General features: G+C 39.9%; 4 protein-coding genes across 8 annotated transcripts; 2 read left to right on the forward strand and 2 right to left on the reverse strand.

Annotated features, from left to right (window-relative positions):
- Window positions 1-571: 571 nt before the first annotated feature.
- On the reverse strand, window positions 572-8,283 carry LOC109466659 (protein-cysteine N-palmitoyltransferase HHAT-like). Its single transcript, XM_019764392.1, has 9 exons — window positions 8,201-8,283; window positions 5,721-7,270; window positions 4,020-4,117; window positions 3,781-3,800; window positions 3,383-3,470; window positions 3,129-3,188; window positions 2,683-2,799; window positions 861-1,000; window positions 572-670 (listed from the first exon to the last, which is right to left on the reverse strand). The coding sequence occupies exons 2-9, from the start codon at window positions 7,175-7,177 to the stop codon at window positions 626-628; spliced, it is 2,025 nt and encodes a 674-aa protein (XP_019619951.1). The 5' UTR covers window positions 7,178-7,270; window positions 8,201-8,283; the 3' UTR covers window positions 572-625.
- A 24-nt stretch (window positions 8,284-8,307) lies between these two features.
- Window positions 8,308-17,213, forward strand: LOC109466628 (coiled-coil domain-containing protein 62-like). Of its 4 annotated transcripts, none has more exons than XM_019764369.1 (15): window positions 8,308-8,417; window positions 9,310-9,414; window positions 12,476-12,534; window positions 13,152-13,295; window positions 13,462-13,654; window positions 14,047-14,213; window positions 14,597-14,776; window positions 14,944-15,037; window positions 15,207-15,308; window positions 15,473-15,561; window positions 15,739-15,818; window positions 15,990-16,176; window positions 16,361-16,477; window positions 16,698-16,735; window positions 17,081-17,166. In XM_019764369.1, the coding sequence occupies exons 2-14, from the start codon at window positions 9,312-9,314 to the stop codon at window positions 16,710-16,712; spliced, it is 1,530 nt and encodes a 509-aa protein (XP_019619928.1). In that variant the 5' UTR covers window positions 8,308-8,417; window positions 9,310-9,311; the 3' UTR covers window positions 16,713-16,735; window positions 17,081-17,166. The 4 variants fall into 4 exon arrangements, with proteins under 4 accessions (XP_019619928.1, XP_019619936.1, XP_019619920.1 ...); XM_019764377.1 differs by having other exon boundaries at window positions 16,698-16,729; window positions 17,081-17,158; XM_019764361.1 differs by lacking the exon at window positions 16,698-16,735 and having other exon boundaries at window positions 17,081-17,213.
- A 1,254-nt stretch (window positions 17,214-18,467) lies between these two features.
- LOC109468565 (39S ribosomal protein L50, mitochondrial-like) lies at window positions 18,468-19,858 on the reverse strand. The gene is made up of 4 exons (XM_019766833.1): window positions 19,755-19,858; window positions 19,406-19,533; window positions 19,024-19,162; window positions 18,468-18,825 (listed from the first exon to the last, which is right to left on the reverse strand). Exons 1-4 carry the CDS (start codon window positions 19,830-19,832, stop codon window positions 18,619-18,621), a joined length of 552 nt encoding a protein of 183 aa, XP_019622392.1. The 5' UTR covers window positions 19,833-19,858; the 3' UTR covers window positions 18,468-18,618.
- Window positions 19,859-20,087: 229 nt separating this feature from the next.
- LOC109466164 (arginine/serine-rich coiled-coil protein 2-like) lies at window positions 20,088-26,924 on the forward strand. 2 transcript variants are annotated; one of them, XM_019763825.1, is made up of 10 exons: window positions 20,088-20,208; window positions 21,774-21,896; window positions 22,726-22,818; window positions 23,439-24,037; window positions 24,205-24,573; window positions 24,839-25,068; window positions 25,483-25,616; window positions 25,782-25,883; window positions 26,085-26,204; window positions 26,489-26,924. In XM_019763825.1, exons 1-10 carry the CDS (start codon window positions 20,116-20,118, stop codon window positions 26,639-26,641), a joined length of 2,016 nt encoding a protein of 671 aa, XP_019619384.1. In that variant the 5' UTR covers window positions 20,088-20,115; the 3' UTR covers window positions 26,642-26,924. The 2 variants fall into 2 exon arrangements, with proteins under 2 accessions (XP_019619384.1, XP_019619391.1); XM_019763832.1 differs by lacking the exon at window positions 22,726-22,818 and having other exon boundaries at window positions 20,090-20,208; window positions 26,489-26,923.

The following is a 26,924-nucleotide window of genomic DNA, read 5'->3' on the forward strand; positions in this document are numbered from 1 at the left end:
CTGAACACATAGAAGCAGACTTTAGGATGTATATGGTTGTATATAATATATGTTGCAGAAAGAAATAAAGCACAAGATCAACACTATCATGTGGATGGACTGTTTTATTGTAGTTCATGTTTGAGATCTTGATAGTCATCTGAAGATTGAAGGGCTCTTAATTCAGACTTTCCAGCATTTTTGCCTTTTCCATCTGCATTGACATGTGTCTAACACAAGAGTTGAGCCCTTAATTTTAGCTCCCACTGGGCAGGCATGAGACTCTCTTTTCATCTGAAATTTCCAGTCACGGCAGACTTTTTATCTGGTCAGTGAACTCATTAATTCCATGACCAATCTTAGTACCTAATTGGCTAATTAGGATCACTGCCAACCGAACAGCTGAAAATCTATCGAACCTATAGTCCAACTGTTATATTTTACCATAGTCCAAGCAGGGAACAACTGTACTACTAGCTGAAAAACAAGTACAATGTAGCATGTATTAGGGTCTTTGACCCTACCTTTGACACAAAAGCGACACATTGAGAGTTCACCAGCATACAAAATAAAATGTGAGGGCTGTATTTTTATGTGGAAAGTTGCTTGTTTAGGTGAGTTTTTGCCAGAAAGCAGCTACATGTAGTTATCGCTTCTGGTCTCCCAGGTCATCAATGTTGTCTTCATCAATCTGAAATAGAGGGATACACAAGTTTTCATTTCTTCTACTGCACAGTATTGGCAATTTGTTTACTTATTATTCCAAATAAATAAAGAAAATGATTCTTCTACCACTGATACATAGTCTGTCTATCCATCTATCCTCTAGGCTATAACAATCCTAACACGGCTGGTTCCCAGGCTATAATGATCCTACTGACCTCAGGCCACTTCTCTGGGATCACATCAAAGATGTCGTCCGTCACGTCCCCTTGAATCACGATCTCGTCCTCATCTGTTCTGGAGGCCCCACACGCAAACCTATTGGCAAAAAATTTTCTGGCTTGCTCTAGGTCAATATCTGTGGGAAGAAACAGGAAAAAATTGCTTTTCATTTGGAGCAACTACTACTAGTACTAGTACTTTTATATTGTGTCTTTTTTTGGTTATATTACAAAATCGTCTGTCAAGGGCAATTTTGATCTGTTACAATTAAAAGGGACAGGATGAACTTTTAGGTCATCCAGCACAAAAATTTCTTTATGTCTTTAAAACTTAACACATTATCAATGGTCACAGCAGCATTAATGTTGTAATAACTATTACAACATCATACAACACACCTCACTATCCAGGCTAATATTCTACAAACCAAATATTCTGTAATACACTACACTGCACACCATGACATAGAGCAGCAGGATTCAGCCCCTTGTTCAAATAAACACGTGTAAGGCAAACACACGTGCCACAGACTTGTTTTTCTCTCCCTTCCAGGTAATCACTTTTTCACTTCAGTTGGAGGGCAGGTCTTTTATTAGCCTTAATTGCACGGTTCGACTGTAAATGGAAAACAAATTGACAAGGAACTTCCTGTCAACATGTTTTTCAGTTGGGCCTACGCTGAAATGTTAATCTGCAAAATTGCCCTGCATGCGTACAAAACATACAAAAAGATGTTTTTATGGGTTCACCACACCACGAAGTGGTGTGGTGAAACCATATTGCTTTTTCTGATGTTTCTTCTCCTTCTCCTCCTCCTTCTCCTCCTCCTGCCATATCTTTAAATGGATTCAGCTTCTTCATTTTAGGGCCTAAGGTCCTGAAATTTGGTATGGAGGTACAGTGGGCAAATACCCCTAGGCGTTTTTTAAATTATTGTGATACAGGCTTTTAGAATGGTTTTATTTGAGTTTTTTGGCTGTGTAATAGCTAATGTATTACTGTGTAAGTGTGCAGTGTTTACCACATTTGGACATGAGTCATCACAATGGCATGCAAGGCATCAACCAATAGGCATGCAGCTTTCCTCTATTCTCCTTGCTGATTGGCTGTTGGGATTTAACTGGCTTAACTTCATTTACACCTGCACAGAGCCATGCCATACTGACAGTATGTCTGTATTCAAGTGTTTTGGTAGGTATTTTAAGCTTTCCTGCTCCAGCATTGGAATGCGGGCTATGAACGCTTCTTTTTATCTTGAAAATCAACAGTTTGCATTATGCAATCCTAACCAATAATGTAGGGAATAGCTATCCAACTGTTGTAGTCTTAGTTGTATGTTACTTCATACTATAGTTATATCAATGTAAAGCATTGTTTTCCCTTGTGTTTCTCATTCTTTCCCTGCCATGTGGTAAAATGTGGTGAACCCATCGCTGTATTTGCTCCAAAGCAAATATTGGCCTTTCTAGTTGGTACTTCTTTTTGTTGGGAGAACAGAGAATAGAGCTGTGGTAACATGTTATTACACGAAATTGGCTGGTAAACATTTGTATCATCTGATTGTCTACAAGTCTTCAACTGTCTAAAATCCATTCATTGTGTCATGTAAATGAACATTAGAAAGAAGCTACGAAGGAACCTAAGATTATGATGAATGTAAAAATTAAAAACGTCAGGAAATAACCTTATTCCTTACAATTTTATTACTATTTCTTTGTTACTACATGTATATTCTTTGATGGGTTTGGTTTCACAATATCATTTTCCAGCAGTGTAATTCCCACCAAAATATGGTTGGAAAGAGGAAAGCAGGCTCACCATATGTAGCTAACCCGCGTATCCTGGTCACATATTTCTTCTTGTTTCTCTGTACCCGTGCGATCGTCACCCCCTGTGGCTCCGCCTTCTTCTTGATTTTGATGTTGCCTCTGCCACCTGTTGGAGGGATGGGACAAGGCAAAATACAACCAGCTTGATTGTGATTCTACATGGCTGAAATATGAAGAATGACAGGTAAGGTGAAGTCATCTCCACATAGGAGAAGCATGACGCCTTTTCAAGTAGCTAGCAGCAGTCAATGCAGTTGTGCTATGGCTCACATTTTTTCAGCCAAGCACACCAGGACACCCCTACTCTTCTTGATAATTGTGTTGGGTTCTTTTACAAACAGAGATTTGAACACAAGGCCACTGACAATATATGTCTCCATCTGAAAGTATCAATGCAAAGACTGCCTAAAACTAGTAAAAGTACAAGAAACTGACCTCTCTTTTGTCTTCCCTTCTTGTCTGTGTCTCCTGTGTCTCCTCCTTCTGGGGGTTTCTCTGCAAGACAGGAAAGAAACTACATGTATTAGTAATTTGTAGAAGAAACCTATAGATCCATTATGGCATAATACATGGCAACACAGCTATTAGAAGTAAATACTGAAAACCAACACTAAGTCTAAAGAATTACCAAGAGGAATCAACATTGAGAAAGAAAAAAAAAAACAATGCAGAAATATTGCTATCCATACCTGAGAGATATAACTTGCCAAATTCGGAGGGCAGGTTCTTCTCTAACCAGGCTTTACACTTGTCATTGTTTGGCATGTACTCACAGTACTGTTGGTAGATGAGGAAACAGGAAGTTAGATTATTTTGGCATTAAACTCATTTATGCTACATTAGTATTTTATGGACAATACAATCTTTAATACTAGTACTCAAATTAATTGTTATCCACACTTTACATTTACATCTTTTCAAAACACCAAAAGAGACACTTGCATATTCTTTCTACAGTGTCACAGTTAGGAAATCATGCAACGTCATTGATCACTGATGTGCAGTACTGATGCACAGCAGCAGGTGGGGCTGCTACACAGCAGCCTTGCTTCTCTATAGTCACAAAGGTTCAGCTAGAAAGCCTTACCTCTACTGGTAGTGTGCATTCTGAAATTGAGGCAAAAGAAAGACACATTAGAAAACATGTCTTGACTTGATGTGAAAACTAAAACTGGTCCCTGTCAATGTAAGTAGAACTGTACTATTGCATGTGTATATCAATAAAGAAAAATGTGCTTCACTGAACAAAGTCAGCAGCTTACTTCTCCAAAATTATTCTTAGCCATAAGGATGAAGGATTTTGTCAGTATCTTTTATGTTACCTACCTCCACAGTATAAGATCCTTAGAGGATATGATACATTTTTCTTTGGTGCTTTTGCTCCAGCCTCTGCTTCGGCTTCTTCTGTGGAAGCCATGTCCTTTCTGGGAAACAAAATTGATTGACAATTGATTACAGATCTATGCTGGAAAAATGACAGTGGAACAAACTTGCTTCTACAATCATTATGCTACTTCTAATAATGAAAGAACCTACAGTAACAGTTACACTGAAAAACTTCAAGTAGCCTCTTTGCAAGTGCCATGCACTTATTTGTTTTGATAGGGGAAGCCTCAGAAATTCTATTTCCCAATGTCGCTCAAATTCAAAAGTCTTTTCATAAATAACAGTTTCATAATTTGTAAATCTATCTGTAGTGACTTTGGTATGTCCAGATCATACCTTATCAGATTAACAAGTCCAAAAGATCACAACAACCTTTGAAAGGTACTCCTGTCATAATCTATTAATTCATTCTCCTCCTAGGATGAGGATGCTTCATACTAACCAAAGCTGAGAACAAACAAAAGAAAACAGTACAAACACATACTGTTCACCACAAATGTTTATTTCTTTGGGTATTGCATGTCATTCTAATCTAATGAAACAGATGTACATATTGCAGCAAATACAACATGCCTTATAGCAACTGAGAAATGTATATGAAACAAGTGGTAATCTACAGCTAGCACTAAATAGCTGTGACCAAGATTGGATATTTTGGCCCCGTTTCAAAGTGCTCATATGACAAAACAGAAAAAACATTCAGACAAACTATATACATTGGCACATGTACCACTCAAGTCTGTTTAAGTTGGCAATATATTCTCACTCTTAACTCCTCATGGCTAGTAAATCTGCATTCTGTTTAGTAACACTGAAGATAGATATCTATATCCTTACTTAAAATTGTCCACCAGGTTGAGTCTATAGATCTCTTGGCTAGTATATTATGTATATAATGTATTATGAAGGTAAATTTGACATGAAAATACAGATAAAATGAACAATAACCTTATCAACATTAAAACAATATCTTAAGTGTGATAAAGATGATCTACGATTGTTTTACTAGGGTAGAATTCTTACATAGTCATGATCATTACTTTCCAACTTTGGCTTGTTTTTCAAATGGCACTGTTACAAAATGGCAACAGGTAATGTGTCCCAGCACTAGAGTACAACTAATCAGCACCAGTATTAGAGGGATCTTTGAAGCTAAACTCACTCTCTACTGCATGGTAATGCATTAAATGCCCTGTAAATATATCATGATTAGATTTTTCATTGTACACAATCAAACACAACAATTCTGCTTTCCTTACTTGCTTTTAGTTTTGACAATATGCATACTGGTCCCAGGATATAATATATACAGTTCTTGTACCAGTTTTATAATTCATGACTGACTACAGTATAACACAGAGACAATCCAAATGTAACTAATTGTCAGTTTTCAGCACACTAGATCTGGTAACATCTACATGTTAACACTAGCATGTTTTATTTTCATTGTACAATACAGGATCTATAATCCAAACAAGGCAGTTTGGTGTACAGTTCTCACTTAGCAAAACAGAATATTTCTGTCTGCGATTGCAACCCAACAACATCAGTGACTTAAAAAAAAAACTAGATTTCTATTTAATCTTCCTCTTGCTGTACAGCACTTTTTCAAAGGTTAGAGTCAGTTGAACTGAACAGTACATGGAAGCCAGAAGCTTTACTGTGACAAAGGGGAAGCCCGAAATGAAAAACTTATCGAAGTACACATAACCAGCGCTGGTCCCTCCAAGGAAGACTAAGTTAAACAGGATGAGGAAGGCTAGGATGGGAGCGTTACACAGTGCCTTCAACCTCCTCTGGTTCTGAGGTGAGAGTTGGCTTGTGTAATGTTGTACTGTGGCCGTCTTTGCAATGATGGCGCCGGTAGATTCCACCACGATGCCAGTCCAGTTGAGGAGTCCCCATGCGATAAGATAGTACTGTCCACCGTGCCAGTAGCACACCATCCCGAAACAAGCTGCTGACGCCAGCAGCTGACGCACGATGCCCTTGTGAGACCCGCCCAGTGGTATGTAGATATATCGGACCAGGAAGGTGTGCAGGCCATTGTCGAAGTACCTCCACATGGCCGTAAACGTGTACAGCGCGCTGACGCATCGCGGGAACATCGGAGGTTCAATCCCATCCAGCATGGCAATGGTTGACGAGAAGCCATAGAGGACCATGTACTTGACATGGAAGAACTGCACGTGAAGGTACCCTATACCGGTCACTTCCATCAGGGGCAGGTTTTCCAAGATGGAGATTTGCTGTTCAAGTTCACAGAAGTACAGCAGATGATACGCAGCCTCGGTGATGATGGCCCATATCGTAACACGGCACGCGCACCATGCAACACGTTCCAAGCGTGTCTTGTCCAACAGGATGGGATGTTTGATGTACTCGTGGAATGTGTTGTACGTGATGACAGGGCCATTGAAGAACAGGGGAATGTAGAAGTTGAACAAGAGGAAGTCAAACAGAGAATATGCCTTCTGGTCCCTGCGAAGTTTGCAGACTTCCAGGCTGAAGCTGAGCTGTCGGAGAATTGACATAGCCGCGGTGAAAAGTAGTAGATAGTACGTGCTCTCGTCCTCCCCTGATAATGTGTACTGAAGTACTTTGAAAAGGCTGGAGTTGAGTGTGGCCACGATAAATATTCCTACCCCCCAGCATAGGAGCGCTGACCGCAACAATGCAGCAGCGTAAAACACCATACAGTGGGCAAGAAGCACACAAAGAGGCTTCCACCCAAGCACTAAGTACAGGCACAGGAAACTGTAGGCTAAGTACGCTTCTCTTCTGTATTTTGAGAGGAACATTGACATCAGTCTACTGACCACGATATGGCCTACGAAACAAAACACAAGTCCTTCTTTTAAGTGCGTCTGCCAGAACACCCACTCAAAGTCTGCTATGTCCTTTTTTCTTCCTAGGAATGGTAGGAAGCTTGACTGGTCCAACTCTAGATCCTCAAAGAGGGTGTCCTCCATCTCCTTTGATAAGACATAGACCACATAGATGGAATAGAAAGCTGGACCACAGAATCCCAGAAAGTACAGGAGCATTTCAATCCTGGGAAGGCGGGCGGTGTCGGCAGACATCTTGCCTGAAGCCATGGCTGGGGAGGCTTTGTCAAAACCAGTCCACGGCGTATATGCAAATTCCGGGATTGTTCACCTGGTAATTTCCAGCCGAGTACAGCCAACCATCTGCAAGAACAGGCCACAAGATTCTCTCAGTATTTGACGTCAAAACGTGAGCAACCATGGCAAATGCCATGAAGGGAAAGTTTGACAAGACGCACATTGGACACAACGAAGGTACACAGTCCTGCTCTGTTTTTGTTTGTTTGTTTGAATGCATTACATCATGACCACCTTATGGCTTCTGTCCATCATCAACAGTTGACTTCACCTGACAACATTTTGCAATTTTTACCACACCCGTATTTTTGCCAATGCCATATCTGTTGTATGTTTTAAAGAAAACAAAAACACTACCACTGACACTAGGTCCATTTTCTTTTTGCAGTTCCCTTTGTAGAACATTAATATTTTAGTATTGTGTGACATACTATATTTTAGTCTGTGTATTGTACTGTATCATATGGAATATGTAGATCAGTGATATAGTGTGGAGGGTTGGTGATTTGGTGGTGTGGTGAGTGTTTCATGTAGATAAAAAAAAACATTTCTTTGAGAAAATTTCCTTCTCATAAATCATGACAAGGAAATTTCCTCACATGAATAATTTTATTTTTTAATGATGTGCACGTGAACATGTGTTGATGGTTTTACAAATCATCAACACTTAAACATACGTTAGGTTCAGTAGAATGGCACATTTTAAGCGACACAATTGTGGCACATACACGTTTTTAACCTTGTTTCGTTAAACATGACGTGTCTTATTATGACTGGTTCCTACTACCCCCCTCCCCTTTCAACAAAAAGCATGTAATATCATGTATGGAACTCGCGTGGTTCACATGCCGCAAATCACAGTAAGTTTTTCACACCATTAAACCCATCATTGCTCCTTACATTTTACTATTTTGAGTGAATGGCTCTTATCTACATAGTCTAAGAAAAAAATCCCGTAAATGTGTTTCTGTGTGATGAAAATCGATGAAAACTTACCAGAAATTTCGCAAAATGTAACAAGATGGTTGGAGCTGAGCTCGCCTTAGGTCATGCTCATCGCGCAGGCGCCGTGACCCGACGCATGCGCTCTACCCGGCGTTCGAGTTCAAACAGAAATTCAAATTTCCCAGCGGCGACTGTTGTGTTTTTGTGTACTTTTACTCAGGATTTCAACCCTTAAGAACGGACTCCTGACCGTTGGTATTGCTTCCAGGTTAGTAGAACGTGTCAGTCTGTCAGTAGCCTTCCGTTTAGGGTCTAGACATCTGTACAGGCTGTGAAATAAGCGATTGTTTGCGCTCTGAAAAGTCGCTTGGTCCCAAAAAAGTCGTCTGTACAGCTGGTGTCGGCCTGATCAAAGTTTGTTTTCAAAACTTCAGCAACTGATCGATTCGTGTAGAGGCAGTTAAGTTTCATTCTTTCAAAAAGACGTGATTTACATAAAAGCATTTGACCTTGTCATTTTAAACAAGTAGATGGTTTATAATATTTGTTGTAATTTTTGGAAGACAATTTTGTGTCACTCAAGAAGTCGTTAGATGTTTATGACACCTGCTCGTGATAATTTGCTTCTTTTCAAACTCCATCAGGATACGGAAGACCCACTAACAATCAAACAACAGGGAAACAAAGAAATCCCAAGCATTTAAGAATTGGGAAACTAACATATTTTTTCATTTGCATCCCCTATATCAAGGTAATAAAAAAGTACATAATTTTTTAACAATAGATGTCCTGTTCTGTACCACCATAAATTCTAGTCAAATTACAACACCCTGATGCTTGCCCTGTGTTTAAGCTTCATTTGCATGTCTTTGTAGTCGTATTGGCTATTTCAACATGGAAGAGAAATGTGTATCCATGCGTTCATGTTGGATTAACAGGTGTTATCTGCAACAAATTTTCACAAAAGTCTTCCATAATTCCAAATTGTTTCCTGGTCACTCCAGAATCACCAAGATCACCAATCATTAACGAAAAGAGTAAACCCAATAAGAAGTCATCACACACAAATTTATGAAGCTCAGTCATTAGACTTTTGTGTGTCCATAGTAACCACTAACCGCGCTGTTATTTCTTCCCAATATTACTTCTCACCCGACCAGAGATGGACCACGCCCCCACTTCACCCGCCCGAGGCTCGCCGTTTAGCGGACGGAAGGACTACAGCGGCGCCGGGAACAGGAGCGCGGATGGCAGTATTGTCAGAAGTATGAACAACTGTTCCTGTAAAATAATCTAGGAAAAAATGTTGTGTTTCCTGACCGAGCCCAGAAAAACTGCTGATTTTTTTGGGGGGTGGACCCCTGCAAGGGACATTTTTCAAGCTGATCAACCTTTTCTAGCTCCATAAAATGTTGTGCAATGTTGGTTTTCTATCATTGACATTGAAAATAAAAGTGTCCTCATGCAAGTTTTACTTTTTACTGTATTGTATAAGTTGGACCCCTATATATCCCTGTAGTCCAAAAAAAAGATAATCCTTACCTACCGACCCTAATTTTTTTTCAGGACTGAAACAAGAAACACAACATTTTTTTCCAAGTCCTCACATATGCTTTTTTATATTTACCTCCATTTCTTTGTTTGCAAAACTTGGAACATTCGACTACATGTGTAATTTTCAAATGTCACCTATATATAGGTTATAATGACATCTTCCGTCACAGATGACCTTTTTATACTAAGTTGCTTTGCTAGACAAACACTGAAACTAAAATGAATGGCTGGGTAGGATAATGCAGTAGAGCTGTAAATGGACATCCTACATTTTCTGTGTGCCCAGTTTATTTTGGGATAGTGCACAGTAAAAACACCCCGGATAGCCTACTTCAAACCAAGGAGGTTTAAATCTCCTTGTTCAAACTGATTCCTTTGCAAATCAGGGCTTGACCACATGACAGGGAAATGGACACCTATGTGTTTGTGTTGTAGAGGTGAGCCATGACAAAACTAGTCCAGATCCCATTTGGTACAGGTCTCACCTTTCTCCTGAAACTGCATTTTCAAAACAGTCCAAGAAGCTGTGAATTCTAACTGAGAGTGAGAGTGCAAGTATTCAGATGCGTGATTATCTGTTTGCAATATCTGACAACGATCTAAGCATTCTCGTATTCTCCTACCTGTTCCAGTGCATTTTTAGTTTTCAGTGTTTTGACCCTGTGACTGATCCAGTCACTGTGGTTGAACTGTTCTACTAGTTTGCCATGTGTTAATCAATGCTAAACCAACAGGGGGAGCTTGTACACTACATGTAAACAGATGTAGCTGCCAAGTGTCCACCACAGACACACGCTCATGTGGTCCTGTTTAATATTTCTCTCAAGTCCAATATTTTTCATGCTCAGCTATGAAACTTAAACTGATCAACAGCAATAGAAGACAATTTTGTATGTAACATAAAACATTTGCATGCATGAAGGAGTAGCTTCTGTCCTCAGATGCTTTGTGCTTCTAAAAAGCTACAAAATTATGCCAAGTTCAGAGCAGAAAAAAGGGGAAACTTTGCTGCTTGCTACTGGAAATTGTAATCGGAAGAATTGCCCTGCATATGTTCTGTGCTATGCTTGAAGCGATTAACATTTTCAAGCTCAAATATCGTAGTTTACAAGACCAGTGAAGCAAAGAGATCCCTTTGTGATGGATACAAAGGTTGCCATAAGTGTTGCTAATGGTATGGAAGACAAGTTGCTTCCCTCTCATTTTAATTTGCATAATCAAGGGGATCTGCATAAGAACAGTCTGGAGGATACGTTTACAGGGGGTGAAAGGGTGCAACGATTGGTCTGCATTCTAAAGCAATCAATGGAGCAAGTAGCCGTAACCACCCAGCGTGGGTTACAGCTGTTTGGGTCGGTTAGATACATTTCTGGCGGTAACATTGTAACGTTTGCCGGGGCTTCTCTCGTTTTCCTGTGGTTGTTGGTGGAAATATGGACCGTAACGTCTGCAATGTTCAGTGTAACCAGTTCCGAATGGTGTATGTCAATATAGGTAACTGCTTTTATCTTCTTCTGTATTTGTTGTAGTATTTTGTATTGCTGTGTTTCTGATACATCTAGGTAACAGACAAGTTATCTGTGGTTGTTACTTTACAGTGTTCGAAATACCTGTCTGCAGTCTGCAATCTGCAGATAGATTTTCAAGATTGCAGAAGAAAAATTTATACAATCTGCAATTTTGCAGCAGTAAAAATTGGCACTTGGGATTTGGCGCTCTTGGCCCCAAGGACAGACAACACTTAAGCTCCTATTCTGAAACAACAGGAGCTTCTTCACTAATTTGCATCAACCTTGTCTTGACTTGTCTATCTTTTGTTTCTTTTTGGACTTCCAAAAATTTGTCTTCACTAATTTGCATATCAATCAATAGTTCATGCTTATAAACCTGCAAGATTGTAGTATGGAGGCTTGTGTATTTGCAGAAAGTATTTCCAAATTGCAGAACAAAATTTTGACTCTTCTGCAATATTGCAGAGCACTGAAAAAAAGTATTTCGACCACTGCTTTAAAATTAATAATTTTCTAAAGGCTGTCAACAGAGAGAATTGCCATTTTTGGTTTTAACACGGTACAATATGTCATTAACTTTTTGAGAAGGTGCATGTACTTGAACATTGTTGCCATCATTTTCCCTCAATGTATGTTACTTTTATGTCACTATCAGAACTCTGTATAACACAACATTGTCCCTTTTCTTGAGACTGTGTACTATAAACAGGGACATACAAAGGCCAACATCGAACCATTTTTCCTTTTCTATTGAACCGATGTTTAGGCAGCCAGGACGACACAATGTTTACATGTTTCTCTGTTGTATACTCAGGTTTCCTAAAGTTGAGATCTCAAATTTCTGCAAGGACAATGCCTAGTAATTCCCACAACCATCCTAAGAACGCGTCCTTATTCAGTCCAATTTAGACCCATCTAAATGAGCCCAAGTACAGCATTTTCAATTTCATGCCAGACTGCACCTTTTGTGTTGGTTTGTTACTTCAGGGTTACTTTTAGTTTGGTTCGGATAAGTGGTAGTTTTCCTAAAGTGAGAGCGTTGGGGAGGGATGAAGTTTTGTTTGTACAGATTGTTTGACAATTTGTTGAGAATGGGTTACATTGCGTGCATTGTTCTCCAATAGGCGTACATCAGTTGATACTTGTTTACTCTGTGGCAGGTGGGCAGCTGTATCAGATGTTTTGATGATACACCATTGGATAGGTTTAATTACAAAAAGTGTCATCTGTAAGTGTAACTATTTTGTCATTTGTTTTGCAGCAAATCACTACAGTCTTCCCAGCTATGACCCCCAGTATCAAAGTACGCCAAAATCAAAGGTATGTTGTACAAGCTTAAGATAAAGCTTCGAAATGACAAATTGTACCACCTGTGTATTAAGAAAATAGAGAGTCTGACAACAGTTAACATAGCAAATGACTAAAAAGTATTAAATTTGTGATGTCAGAAATGGTAGAATTGTTTTTATTCTCCTTGCGGGAAGGCGACAGCTTGTCTATGGCAGTTATGCATTTGGGAGCTGTTTAATAAAAGCACTTAATATAAATAATATGTAATTTAGGTATAGTAGTTCTCCCATTTATCAATTATTCAGTGTTGAACCAACAGAAAGCTTGACTCTACTGTTTGCATGGTGGTGACCATGAAAGGTTTGATAAATGGATGTGAGAAACTCTATAGCTAGAATGGTTAGCTTTCAGCATTAAAAGGCTATTAGAACTCTGACACTTGACGTTGTACTGAACAACAGATGTGCTAACAGCTGTGGCGTATGTGTATACTAGATACAGTTATTCATACAATTGATATTACTATTATCAGAGGTATCATATACTAATATAAAGGTTCTATAGAAGTCTGCCCATGAGGGTAGTAACATTTGATATCCACAGCTGATAGTTTGTTTTTGACTATTATATGTTTTTCTCCCATCTAGGGTGGACGTTCCCTCGGCTACTCCCCTGCCCCACCCTCCACTGCTGCCTCCAGCTACCGCTCCCCCAGTCCTAACAGGGGAACTCCCCCCAAGGGCAGGTCCAACAGCCCAACCCGCATGTACAATGGATCTCCCCCTAGACAGGCAAGGAAACACAAATTTTTCTTGACAAATAAAAAAACTTCTAAAGTAAAGTGTTTTTGGTCTGTCTGGTGTAATTAACGGCAATTTTCTTGTAATAAGTGTTTGTAAAAGCTACATTTGTATTGTCATGAATTGTTACTAACTAAATCCTTGTCTCCATTTACAGAACTATGTGACTGATCTGGAGCGTTCCACAATAGAGAAGCAGAGGAAAGAGCTGCAGCTGCTGATTGGTGAGCTGAAGGACCGTGACCGGGAGCTGAACGACATGGTGTCGGCGCACCAGAAGCAACTGGCCTCGTGGGAAGCCGACAGACAGCGTGTACTGACACTCGAGCAGAGGTGCTCCAGACTAGAAGGTAGGGTTCAACTTCTGTCCAGCATTATAATGTTTCTTCTTGATTCACAAAGATGTTTAAGTGTTATTACATGTATCACATTTCATATCATGTAAATGCGTAGGTACTGAAGAAGGACTTTGTAACATGGATAATCTTAAATGTTAGATACAAAATTGCAGGACAGTAATGTGTCAGACTCAGAGCTGTGAGCCACTGTAAGTTGTGACAATGCTGAAAATTTGCTTTTTAGATTTTATGGCAATCAACTTTTTTTTTATGCATCAGAGAATACACAGGGAGACCTTTCTCTGCTACATCAATGACATATTTACATACACAAATGTTTACAAGTTGTTTGGTATCTGACTTTGTTGGCTGATTCCTTTTCTGCTCTCTCAAATTTTGACCAGGAGATTTGCGGAACCGTTCAGAAGAGCTGAAGCACATGCACACCCAGATCAAAGTGGTGGAGTCCCAGGACCAGTCCAAGTCATGCGCCCTGGAGAGTACCCAGGCACAGCTGGTCAAGGAGACAGAGAGGGCCAGTCAGGCAGAGATGAGGGTGGAGATGCTGCATGTGAGTTTCTCAAAGGATATAGCCTAAAATAGTGGCTTGAAATCGATTGTTCAAAAAAAGAAACACCTACTGAGGGCAAATTACTAATTAGACTTTGTAGGACATGCTTTTTGATAGATTTCTATTTGCTAATCATGTTCATATAACTGGACTCCCAAAAAGTGGCTACATTAGCAAACTGGTCTCTATGCAGAGATGGTCATGACTGTAAGATGATTCTGACTTTAGGAATTCTGTTGAAATCTGTGCAGATTATTGTATACAGTGTGAAGATTGGTATCTTTTTTTGCATAGAGCCTTGTTTAAACATTCTGAAAGCTTGGAGACATCCACAGCTATGATCATGTTTACACACACAAACTACAACACCTTTTTGTCCACAGGAAAAGAACGAGAGTCTGAACACGTCCTTACGGGACATCTCGACCAACCTGGGACACCTGGAGGCACGTGAGCAAGAGTTAGCCACCCTGCTACAGCTGAAGGACAAGGACCTCATGGAGGCATCCTCACACATCACGGAGATGAGCGCCAAGCTGAAAAGACTGGACCTCACATGTCGGGTAGGTGTGGGCACTCTTTTTTTGTTTTGGTTATGTGCTGTCTTCTGATTGATAGATAAGTTTTCTGATTACTACCAAGTTTCTGTTAGCTTTCTAGCCTGAATCCTGCACCTATTTGGATTATACATGTAGTGTTGTTTATCATCTTTGCAACCATTCTGTTTCAGGAATGTCAGAAAGTGGAGTCTAACCTGAGGAGGGAGATGGCCGAGTGGAAGAGTAAATATGCAGAGTCCAGGAAAGAGATTGACAGGTTCAAAGGTGTGGCAGCTATGTTTTAGCCATGGGGACGACTACACATTTTCAGCTTTACATGAATTGCTAGATGAGACGGAGTGACAGTTTCTTTTGTTGTAAGTAATTAATCTATTTGATACGTTTTTCATGTGTGACTTTTAGCTTCTTAATTTTTTGCCTGTAATTTGTACAGAGGAAATGACAAAACAGCAGGCAGATGTAGAAGCTGTACAGGACAACCTCAGACGGGCACAGAACGAGTTAGAAGCAGCCAAGAAGGACCTGATATTGTCAGGTAACCAGTCATTTTAAATTTTATATCATGTTACAGACGTGCATACCTTTGTCATTACTTACAATGTTCATGCATGTACTTACACTTGTAACCAACATATTGTGAGGTGTTTATTGCAGAGTACCATAGATTGGGTTGATTTATCTCACTTGTATGATTTTCAGCGGAAAGAGAGAAGAGGAAAGATCAGCTGCTAGAACTGCAGAGGTCCAAACAGGAGAGGACGGATCAGGAGTTAGCCAGTCTTAGACAGGTAGGATTTTTTGTAAAGTCCTGTCAAATGGTAAAATTGGGACAAAATGGTTCAGAGAAATCAGATAATACTTGATGCAGATTAGAAAAAATTCAAGAGTGAAGGTAGTTTTTCAAACTTGCATGAGATCTTTATACTCTTACTGTTGTGAAGTTGATGTGTTTGTTTTTATTTCAGATATATGAGCGGCAGCAGAGAGACATTGCTTTGTTACAACTCAACCTGGACAACTCTAAAGACAGGCTCAGGAGCTCAGGGTAGGTTAGGCTGTGGATTGTAAAATAAAACAGCAAAACATTTCATGTACCAAACAAAACACTGTACCTGCCAATGCACCATTTGTATATTCTTCTAAGCATGCATGAGGCCCGTATCTGATACAATCTTTCAAACCCTTGTTCCTGTTTTGTTTTGGATGTTTTTTATAGAGGTGAACTTGAGCTGAGTGGTCCCAGAAGAAGCTCCTCCCCCTACAGACCGTCCCTGTCTCCCCGCAGCAGTCCAGTCAGACCGCTCCCCTCACCGACACGAGGGAACCCGGGCCACGATAACGCTCAGGACGGGAACAGCTCGCTGAACAGATCCTCAGATAACGACAATCTCAGCATTAATGATGTAAGTTGGAATCAATTTTCAACTGAAACTGTGCAATCTTTATTACTCCTCAATACTATTTGTGGTGAAATTTCTTTATGTCTTGTTGCCCTTTGGTAGAACAATCATAAGTTCAGCTATCATAATTGATACAGTTTCTTTCTACTGCGTTTCCTAAGCTTGATTTTCATTGGTCCTTCTGTAGCTTGAAACAGCCTCCCCAACCAGTAAGCTGCACCGACTGTTAGAGGAGTCTCGGCAGATGGTTGCCAATCTAGAGGAGCACACCACACTGCCCCTCCCTCCTAACACAAGCAAACAGGTATTACCTGTGTTAACTGTGTGTGAGTGTGGTGCAGTGCAACTACTTTGAGGGAGGCTACTTGCCATATGGCAAGAGTACACCCTGTGTTGTTTTGTTGGAATGTTTTACTAATATGAAAACATGATTGTAGCTGGTTGTGTTACTAAGTGTGTGACAGATAAGTTTGTATGCAGACATGCATCTGAATGGTGAATGGTGGTCTCCTTTGTTTTTTCAGACACACGCACTCTGAGCAGCACCCATACTAAGGTGGAGGTTAGGGTCTGACTTTGTGATTATTAACAAACCTGGGCTCCAAACTGTGTCTGTTGTGCCTGTTGAAATATTTTTTTTTGGCAGTTTGGAGTGCAGGATAGTAGATGTAGTGTCTGTAGCACTTTGTTAGTTGCTCTAGTGAAAAAACCTTGTTGTAGCCTGCATGTCGTAGCAGCTATTGGTTCAACTGAGATGCAGCTTCCTCATTTTTTTTTCCACAGATGCTTTCAATGGTTTGCAACTTTCCATGGATTCTTTGCTAATTGAGATGTCCTTATGTTCAGACACAAGGAATCAATGTTGATTTGTTGCTGTTTGGAAATAAATAATACTTGTCTTCTACAGATGACAGAAGAGGGTGAGGCTGAAGAAGAAGGAACACAAGAAAATGGAGAAATATGAGGACAACAATTTTACAGACAAAATTGACCATCATACTCACAGATGTAGAGAAATTTTTCAATGATGTCATCTTTTTCTCCATCTTTTTCTTCTAGTTGGATGAATTTTTCAAAGAAAAACACAGCAAAGCTCTTGTACTAGTTATAGGAAAACTCAGAATTGATAGCTGATGGCAATGCAAAAAATCTATAAGAAATTAGAGGCAATATTCAGAGACAGACATAAGATCACAAACTAAAAAAGTGTCGGCTTTTTGTTGCCACTTCATCATGCTTTTTGATAATTTGTTTATAACATTGCATGTATTTAAAAGTCCCTTTCTAAATTGCACATTGGTGCCAAAGTACACTCAGATGCCACATTTGATCATATTCATAGAATTTTTATGGAAATTTTGTTTACTTTTTAGGCAACACCTTCTTTCACTGTTAAATGTTATAGTTATTTAGTATACTGTATGCATAGCTTGGAACCAGTAATATTAATCTCCCTTAGGCTCTACCAATATTATAGATGTTTATTTCTCTTTTATTCCACATGAACTTAAGTCAATACTGATGTTTCCAACTTAAGTCAATACTGATGTTTCCATTGTATGGTTTGTAAGATGTCCCATTGATAACATTCCGTTTCAAAAGTGTTAGTGTCATATGATCCCTTGTTGTGGCATGTTCAACCATGTTTACTTCTCAACATCAAATGTGAACATTCCCAATGTACATAAATTATTCTATATTTTAATGAATGTGCTTTACCTCAAGCAAGATGTAATGACTTTTCTCAAGTATGAAAAGGAATATACAGTATTTTCATTATGTAGTACTGAAGTATAGAGAATTTTGTAACTCTGTATATGCAGTGAGTCTCCAACATTTTGGTTATCATGGTATCAAGTATGTTGTTGCAAGCCTTTCGATATGCCTGTATTGTATATTGCTTGCTGTTCAATGTTGTTCATATAAGTCATTACCACTCTGCTGGTTTTCATTTTTATTGAGATTACCGTATTAGCTACATATATTACAATGGTTTCAAAGCCACACATCTGTGATAATGCACATAATATCTACATTTGTATATTCAAGATCCTTAATATCTTGCCTTGTGATATTTTGATTTTGTACCCACTTTGTATTTGAACAATCAAAAGTAAATGTATTATTCTCAAGCAGTATGTGTCCTCTGTTGATAGTTGATGGAAACCGAAGAAAATGAAGATTCAAGACTCCTAAAACTATTTATTTGACATAGAATGAGACAATAAAGCATTCAATAGTGCCAAATAATGTTTGGATGCAGGATAGATATAAAGACAAATAACAAGTCATCAAGAATTCTGATGATCTTTATTCAGACAATAATCTTTATATTTTTTCTAGTTGATTACAGAAACAATGTATAGCTAAACAAAAAAATGTTTACCACAAAGCACTGCTTTTTTCTATACAAGAAAATATTTCTGTATAGATCCCTTCCTTCAGCTATGAATTCTTCTTTACCAAATGATCATAGGCATCCCATTGGATATTGACGTTTGGAGGAAGGTCTTTTTCAATCAGCTGATTGTAAACATCAGCGTCTACTACAGCTGTCTTGTAAAAGTCCAGCACATCTTGGAAGGTTTTCATATTTGCCAGCTCATTACTTGGAACTTCATGTCCAAACTCCTTGTAGCACCTTGACAAAACCTGTAAAGAAAAATAGATCAAGAAGACATTAAGACGAAACAGTCCACAAATCTATCTTGAAATCTAACAATGCCAAGCCAAAGCCAGGCCCTGAATATATCTCGCAAAATTACAAATGACTCCAAAGCCACTCTAATGATGACTTCCATATCAAACTAGACATTAAATGTCTTTGAAGAATTATACATGTAACGTTACCTGGAATTTGGTGCTGATGTTTTCAACACTGACGTTCCTCCATTTATCTGTTGGTCCTCCCCTGATCTCTGCTGCCATGCCTTCTAGTCTCTGCTGTAGGTCTGGTGGTGGCTGGTATGCTCTGGACTTTCGTGTGGGTCTGAAAAAAACAGAGACAATTGAAGTATTTCTAAACTTTACAGAAACTCTCAGTATCTAAAAAGTACAGAACAGCTGTGTGGATCAACCTGATCTTTATCAAGTTTATGCAGCTTACATTTATTGTGCAAAAATAGTGTGTTATGCAAATAAAGCTAATTTGCATGGGTAATATCAATAGGGTGCATGTATCATAGGATTAAATCTGACAATTGAGTAACAGCCACTGGGTAGATCAGATTACCTCTGTGCCAGCAAGTCTTGGGTCTCCTGTTCAGCTGCTGCCAGCTCCTTGTCACCTGAACCTCCAAACAGACTGGACAGAAGTCCACCTCCTTCACTGTAGGCTCTACTACCGGTACATACTGTTGCCTGCTCCAAAAACAATCATATCGTATTTGTAAAACAAAAGAATATGATTACAACATAATTTGCTCAAAAACACAAACCATGCTTATAATTGAGTGTCAGCCTACCCCCCTCCCCAATAAAACATATCCACACTTCTTTCAAGAACCCAACGTTGTCACAAAATGAAACCGACTGTACACGATATTGAAAATTTATTGAGACATTTGGGGAAGAGTTAATACCTGTTGTAAGTGTAAAGATCTTCTTGATAGAACAAAGAAAGTCCTCAGAAACGTTTTTCCAACCAAGGGCGCAGCCATTTTGACTCTCAAGTCTCGTACAAAAGCAGCTATCGTGAGAGTAAACGAGATTGAGCTTAATTCTAGGGACAAATCATTAATGCACCAAGGCTTCATATAGATACACATGAATAGTTGAGTAAGAGTTCAAATCACACCACTGTGCTGTACGACGACGAAGAAAATATTTGAATATGTAGGTTTTTTTTAATATACAAAAAGTCTATTTGAAAGATGTTAATTTTTGCGATTTCACCATGAAGATAAAACGTACTGTCCCCAAACACCAACCTACACATTCAAGATGGACGCCTTGGCTGGGTACGACAGTGAAGGCAGTGAGTCCAATGATTCAGCATTCACCGACAAACCTCGCCCTTTCCCATTACAAAAACAGGTGAGATGCACATAATATACTTCATTGTATGCTTTCTGACAAAATCTGTTGCAGAAAAATGTGATTTTGTCGATATTTTATTGTTTTGTGTGTAGCACTCGACGGCAGCCGACGGACAACAACATTTCTTGCCAAATATGGCGGGGCACCCCCACTTGTACATGTTTGCAATGTTGTTTGAGGTTTCTGAAAATTTAATGAGATTCCATCAGTGTAATTAGTACTTTCTTACTGAAATTTAAAAAAAAGTTGAGCTCACAAGGATTGCATAATCAAGGCATTTTGCATGCTAATTTTCACCTACCCCATCTTGAGCTTCATGATTAGTGAGAGAGAAATTTTGTTGACAAAAAATTGTATTGTAAAATGTTCCTTTTCTCGTGGAAAATCATACCATATTCAACTTCATTGTAGAGATGCATTTTATTTCAACGTTCGAAATTAGTGTCAGCATATAGTTCAAATTTACATGTAACATTAACGTTACTCGTTGGTGATGTGAACATGTATATTGTTTTGCATTGCCCCACTATGGTTATTTCACTGCGACCAAGTCTTTCCCCCTTCCCCAATGCAAAATTACTAGTGATCCCCATGAGATTTAACAGACAGTATATAACCAAGGACATTATACATAACTTAGTGTATTGGTGGATTTATAATTTCCTCCGCAACATCTTTTGCACTGCAGTCATCAGATCTGATTAATTGCAGTATCTATCTTCCCAGATGTACTGACGAACAGCTTTCCTGTAACAGAATCTACTCAGCCCTATCTTTGCTATCATTAGTATGCAGGGTTTTACTTTCATCTGGAAACCCAATCATCTGTACTCTGTTCAATTACACACAGATGTGCCTGTGGACTTGATGAAGTCCTGTAATTTTCAGGATGATTGACTGGGTGTTACCATTTCATCAAATTATGTCTGGTACCGTACGGACATTGCCTCCACAATACATGTATGTTGATTGTCTCTCCAAGCTAATATCTGTTCCAGAGAAATTTTTGGTGCCAGTCCAATCTGGATTGACGCAATATGCATACCACCCATTCCATGCAATGTCATGCATACCATCCATGATGAAATAAAATGAATCCTTGACCTAGTCTTCTCATGTAGGCAAAGGTTTAATATTACCATGCAAAGGATGTCAAGGACAATGTCAACTCTGCTGACCTCATGAAAAGAGTCGTCTGCAGTAGCTATCCCCTTTGCACAAAGGAGCAATCATTTGATCACCCTTTACTTATGAGTCCTATAGAACTTCCTTTATTAATTTTTCAGAGGCTATGACTATAGTATGAGTATGAATATGAATACAGCTTTGAGAGAGATGGCTTGAAATGTTAGGAAGGAACTTGCTAAGAATACATGTAATGATGTATGTACAGTTTGCTAATATACTTTTGTACTTAAAGCATGCTTAAGTGAATATTTTGTCTTAATTGTCATGTGACACATGTGAAAGGGGCTTTACAAGCAAAATGCACATAGTGTTTTTGTTTCATATTCAGCAGATATCCTAGAAGTGATATTTTAAAAGCCTGTTCTATTTTACAGGTGCCTATTGTGAGGATGCAGCAACAAGAAGATCTTCCCCAACGTACAAGGGAAGGCCAGCAGCCAGCTGCCAGTTCTAGTGGTTTGCAGGCCGAGATGTCTGACCTACAGCAAGGCCCAGAGGTAAAGTCATGCCACTTAAGTTTGGGGGTTTGAAACTAACGTCCAAGCATGCTGTTGTATTGATGTATTGATTTTGATTCCACAGTAATACAGGGTTGCCTGCACGAAGAAAAATTGGCCTTAGGGAGAGCAGTGATTATGATGTCACTGAAAATACTTAGTTTCAAGCTCCCTATTGATATATCCGGTCCCACCAAAGTCATATTTGACCCAAATGCTGACAGCGCTCTATTGTGGTTTGTCACGTACTTGTAGTATTTCTGTCCTAGGAATGTGTGTGTGCTTTGTTTATCAGATTGCAGTTATTTTTTTATCTTCTCAAGTTGTTATGTCAACAAGAATTAGTCCAGGAAAATTCACAACTTTTTTCCCCACAGGATTTTTTCCATGGCAGTGGAGAACTGTGATAGTTTACAGTTACGTATGCATGAGAACTTGTAACACAGTATAGGCGTTCTCAGATGTCTCCAACTTGTTCCAGGATTGACTGGACCTCTATCTACATGGAAAACCATACATTGTAATAATCTGTGAGCTTCTCATGCAAGAGATGCAAATATTTTGTTTTCCACATGTAGATAGAGGTTACAGCTCAACTCTGGTACTTAAGTCTGTATTTTCAGCATTTTTGTATGTGTATGCTAATGAGAGAACTTGAGTTTAAGGTATGATTTTATCCAAATTTTGGAGGTGAGTGTTGCATATAAGAACAGTTAGCATCTTTAGATAGACACTCTGAAGGAGCACTGAAGCATAGTCTACTGTCATACAGTGGAAGAGATGTAAAAACACATAATAACACCTCTATAATTGATGAACTATGCACCAGCTTAAACCATGCCTCGGCGAGCCCAGTACTCCGAGTGAAGCTGGTCGGGACAAAAGCATCCGGCCGTTCTTGTTAGACCGGTGGCCGCTACAGGTAAATAGCAGCTTGGTGTCTGTACACATCTCAGCCTCAGTCTTCTTATGTATGGAAGAGTATCTCTTCTCTGTCGTATTTTGTGTGTCTATGTCATTTAAAGTCTACAGTCTACCTTTTGTTAGATTCACAATAAGAGACCAAGACAATTATTGCTTTGGTAACCAGTTGCTGTAATCATTTTCATATTTAATTTAATCTTTGGCTGGTTTTCAAGAGAAAAACATTATTATATACACATTGGCTATGTAGATATGCATGAATACAAAGGAATTTAACATTTTCAACAATTTTGGTATCAGGATGTTACTAAGTCAAAATAATGCTTATTTTGAGAAAAATATATTATAATTTTTAAAGTTTTATAATTTGATATCTAAAACTCTACAGTTTCTGGTGCAAAGCTTGGGCCAAGCAATAGACTACCTATTGGTTTGAAAATGGAAAAATAGAATGCAACAAACAAAGAAATGAGTTGTTACCTGTGCAGATAAAAAGAAAGAATCTTCAACCTTTCCTCTAGTCTGTTTCTCTTCCAGATGGACAACTGTGCCACTTCTTGATACTAACTTTGTTTTGTTACATTATCCCTTGTAAGACGCCACTTCTTCCCAAAACAGGACAAGTCCGTATCAGACAGACGTCTCTCGGGCGCATCCCCTCCATCCAATCGTAGCCCATCTCCGAGAAGACGACGGGAGTCATCGCGGTCGGCAAGTCGGAGTCCCCGGAAGTCTCCCTCACCTGTGGACCAGCGAGAAAAGTCCCACAACAAAAACAACTCAAGATACTCCAAGTCTCCTAGTAAATCCAAGATGTCAAGGTCACCTAAAAGATCAAGATCACCAAGGAGTTCACCTAAAGTTTCAAGGTCGCCAAGAAGGTCAAGGACATCACAGACACCATCGCCCAGAAGGTCTCTCTCGCCCAGGAAGGGATATAAGGGTTCAAGGTCATCAAGGAGCCCTTCTCCAAAGCGTAAGAGGTCAAGATCGCCCAAGAAGAAGGCACACAGGAGTAAGGGGTCTCCTGAAGGGAGGCACAGACTGAAATCCCCGGACAGGAGACGGCGTTCCCGTGACAGGGCGCGAGGGTCACGGGACAGTCCTGTCCGCAGGTCATCCAGAGACTGGGAGAAGGGCAAGTCCAAGGACAGGAGGGACTCGCGAAGGTCACCGGACAGGAGACGACGGAGGTCACGTTCAAGGTCACCTCCCAGGTTTGTTCAGGCCTTCTTTTATTTGCACTTTGTATGTTACCAAGTCCCTGCTTTACATCAAAATTATCAGTTTTGTCATAGAGAGAATTGCCGTACCAGTTGTATGATTTTGAGTCAAACACTTGATAAAACATCTAACATTTTCTCTGTGTTCCTCTGATCTGTAGAGAGGCACGGAGACGTTCAAAGTCACTATCTCCAGAGAGGAAGCATTCGTCGTCGAGATCTCCCTCTCCTCATAGATCAAAATCAGGATCAAAAAAACATCCAAGATCCAGATCCAGATCACTCAGCCCAGCCAGATCCAAGTCACCTCACCACAGGGGTTCAAAATCAAGGTCCAGATCACCCAGAAAGCAGTCGAGATCACCACGTCGGCAATCCAGATCACCTCGCAAGCAGTCCAGATCTCCCCGTAGAAGGTCAAGGTCACACTCACCATATGCACGCAAGAGGTCAAGATCTCCCAGGAGACGTCATTCAAGGTCACCTGTATCCAGGAGAGATCATCGGAGGTCTCCACCACGGAGGAGAAGGTTGGTTCTAACATCATGGTTTGGGAGGGGTTCATGGAACTATATGTTGGTGGTACATGTAGGTGCAGAAAAAAAAGAAAGTCGTCAAATTATATGCTCACAATAATGAAAAGTTCAGAAGTACAGAAGTGACCTCAAAAACCGTGAACATAAAAGTACCATGCAAAATCAGGAACTACAGTAGTCCTTTTGCAAAAGTTCACATTAAGTCACACACTTACAGGTTAATTACATACTTACATGTGTATACAATGTGTATGTTCAGTCCCCACAGAGGTATGCGTGGCCGTGGTATGCGGGGACGTGGGCGTGGTCGGCGTCGCAGCCCGGGTCACAGGTCACGTTCCTCGTCCGGCAGCGCCAGTCCAACTGGTGACCCCGCCCTGGACGCACAGGACGCGCTCCGCAGGAGGCTGGAGCGAGCCAAGAAAAAACAGCAGGAGAAGGCAGAACGGGAGAAGGCTGAGATGGAGGCTAAACTGGAGAGTGGGGAAGGTAGGACAGTGTGGAAACATGTCAAGATATTTTATTTATTTATTTGTTACATTCAGGCACAAAACTGACCCATATCAACAGATACATGAATATGAAATAAGGACTTAACTTAATCTGCCAACACTGGAATGAATTGGGACTTGCCCAAAGTTTCGGCTGATTCCATCAACCTTGTTCACGGAATGGACCCGACTACTCTTGAAATGGGACGTCGGAAACACGTGACCGTAGTAGCGGGTCATACGTACCAGATAATTTGTGTCGCCCCCCATAATATTTCGTAACAATATGCAAAGAAAAGCCTACCTAAAACTTGGCATAATTCTAAGAAATTCTTATGCCTCTTCATCAGGCCTACTATTTGTTGTTATGACTTATTTTGTCATGTTTCAAAGGAATGTGTATGTGTTGTAGCTGCAGCAGGTGTACCCCCCTCCATTGTGGGAGTGAACCCTCTGCTGGCAGGACAGCAGGTGACGCCCCAGGAGGCCGTGTGTGCAGCTGCCAGGGCCATGCAGATGAAGGTAGCAGCTGAAACAGGCATACAGGTGAAAACCTCATACTGTGCACATATACTACACCTGGCTAGAGTGTATTCACTTACATGATCTTCCTGCTGTAAACATTTTTTTAACAAACAAAATTCCATATGAAATGGTTTGTTTCTGATCATCAGTTTGCAAAATGTAACCAATGTTCTGTTCTGTTGACAGGTGCCAAGTTACTATAACCCAACTGCTGTGAACCCCATGAAATATGCAGAGCAGATGCAGAAAAGAAAACTGCTCTGGGCTGGCAAGAAAGAAAAGAAAGAGGTAGGCTTACAGATGTTTATTATCTGTTAACTGCTATTGATATTGTTATGTTATGTATTTTGTAAAAATATTTCAACAACATCAAGTAGAGTTGTAGATAGTTGGGTGTTTTCAACTTTACTACAATAAGTTCATTTCCGTAATGATCCATTTGTAATTTGAGACATGTTAAAGAGTGTCTTCCCTGTATCCATATCTCAGGGTGATGCTCCTGCGGGCACTGTATGGGACAAAACCAAGTTCCACGACGAGGCCACACAGGCAAAGTTCCGCCGACTGATGGGGATCCATGGAGAGGCCTCTGGCAGTGGAGCCAGTCAGGTGAGTCCTTCTGATTTTCTCCAAAGTAGATCAAGGAGTACATTCTTGTATGTGATGAACATTTTAGATCTAAAATGTAGTCCAAGAATTCTAGACTTTTCTTAAAGTACAGAGAGATTTGCCACCTGTATTGGTGACATTTTGGCTTGCTGGCCATTTTCTGTGACTCTTATGAAAGCCAAATGGCCGTACATGTATTTTTAGTACATCAAGTGGCCAACATAGGTAATGTTGACTGTAGTTGTCAGTGGATGTTGAGTTAGATATTGCTGATTTGTTTTTAGGCACCTGGGGACGGACCAGACATTCAGCAGGAGCAGGAGAAGCTGTTCCGTACGCTGGAGGCGCAGTACGAGTTTGCACGCGGCACGACGCACACACAGAAGGGCGTGGGACTCGGCTTCTCATCAGCACGCCAACCTGGGCCCACGCTATAACAAAACAAACAGGTGTTACCTGTGTAAATATGGAGTAGCACGTTAAAACTACAGCAGTGTTTTCTACTTCCTTTGTGGAGGAATTATACCTATAGAAGAATGTGAGCATAGTCAGACCAAGATAAAATTATCAGGAAAAGAATTGAGCAGAAGTATTGAAAAGCATCCTTTCTGGACTTGTGGTGTTAGTATTTGCATGGTACTGTTTTTGCCCATGACAAAAGAGTTGAAGCCATTTGGTCATCAAAAGGAACACAGACTAGTAATCCTTGAAAGGACTGAG

This window comes from Branchiostoma belcheri, unplaced genomic scaffold (assembly GCF_001625305.1).
Source record: "Branchiostoma belcheri isolate BF01 breed outbred unplaced genomic scaffold, Haploidv18h27 scaffold1, whole genome shotgun sequence".
Classification (NCBI taxonomy): domain Eukaryota; kingdom Metazoa; phylum Chordata; class Leptocardii; order Amphioxiformes; family Branchiostomatidae; genus Branchiostoma; species Branchiostoma belcheri.

Excerpts from the sequence above, each read along its gene's own strand:
- LOC109466628 (XM_019764361.1), top strand. The coding sequence starts at position 9,312 with ATGGACCACGCCCCCACTTCACCCGCCCGAGGCTCGCCGTTTAGCGGA. Across the intron at positions 12,535-13,151 it reads AAAGTACGCCAAAATCAAAG|GGTGGACGTTCCCTCGGCTA; the intron begins GTATGTTGTACA and ends TCTCCCATCTAG. Across the intron at positions 14,214-14,596 it reads TGAGGGTGGAGATGCTGCAT|GAAAAGAACGAGAGTCTGAA; the intron begins GTGAGTTTCTCA and ends TTTTGTCCACAG.
- LOC109466164 (XM_019763825.1), top strand. The coding sequence starts at position 20,116 with ATGGACGCCTTGGCTGGGTACGACAGTGAAGGCAGTGAGTCCAATGAT. Across the intron at positions 21,897-22,725 it reads ACCTACAGCAAGGCCCAGAG|CTTAAACCATGCCTCGGCGA; the intron begins GTAAAGTCATGC and ends ACTATGCACCAG. Across the intron at positions 22,819-23,438 it reads TAGACCGGTGGCCGCTACAG|GACAAGTCCGTATCAGACAG; the intron begins GTAAATAGCAGC and ends TTCCCAAAACAG.
- LOC109468565 (XM_019766833.1), bottom strand. The coding sequence starts at position 19,832 with ATGGCTGCGCCCTTGGTTGGAAAAACGTTTCTGAGGACTTTCTTTGTT. Across the intron at positions 19,534-19,754 it reads GATCTTTACACTTACAACAG|GCAACAGTATGTACCGGTAG; the intron begins GTATTAACTCTT and ends TTTTTGGAGCAG. Across the intron at positions 19,163-19,405 it reads CAAGACTTGCTGGCACAGAG|ACCCACACGAAAGTCCAGAG; the intron begins GTAATCTGATCT and ends TGTTTTTTTCAG.
- LOC109466659 (XM_019764392.1), bottom strand. The coding sequence starts at position 7,177 with ATGGCTTCAGGCAAGATGTCTGCCGACACCGCCCGCCTTCCCAGGATT. Across the intron at positions 3,471-3,780 it reads AATGCACACTACCAGTAGAG|TACTGTGAGTACATGCCAAA; the intron begins GTAAGGCTTTCT and ends ATCTACCAACAG. Across the intron at positions 671-860 it reads TCCCAGAGAAGTGGCCTGAG|ATTGATGAAGACAACATTGA; the intron begins GTCAGTAGGATC and ends CCTCTATTTCAG.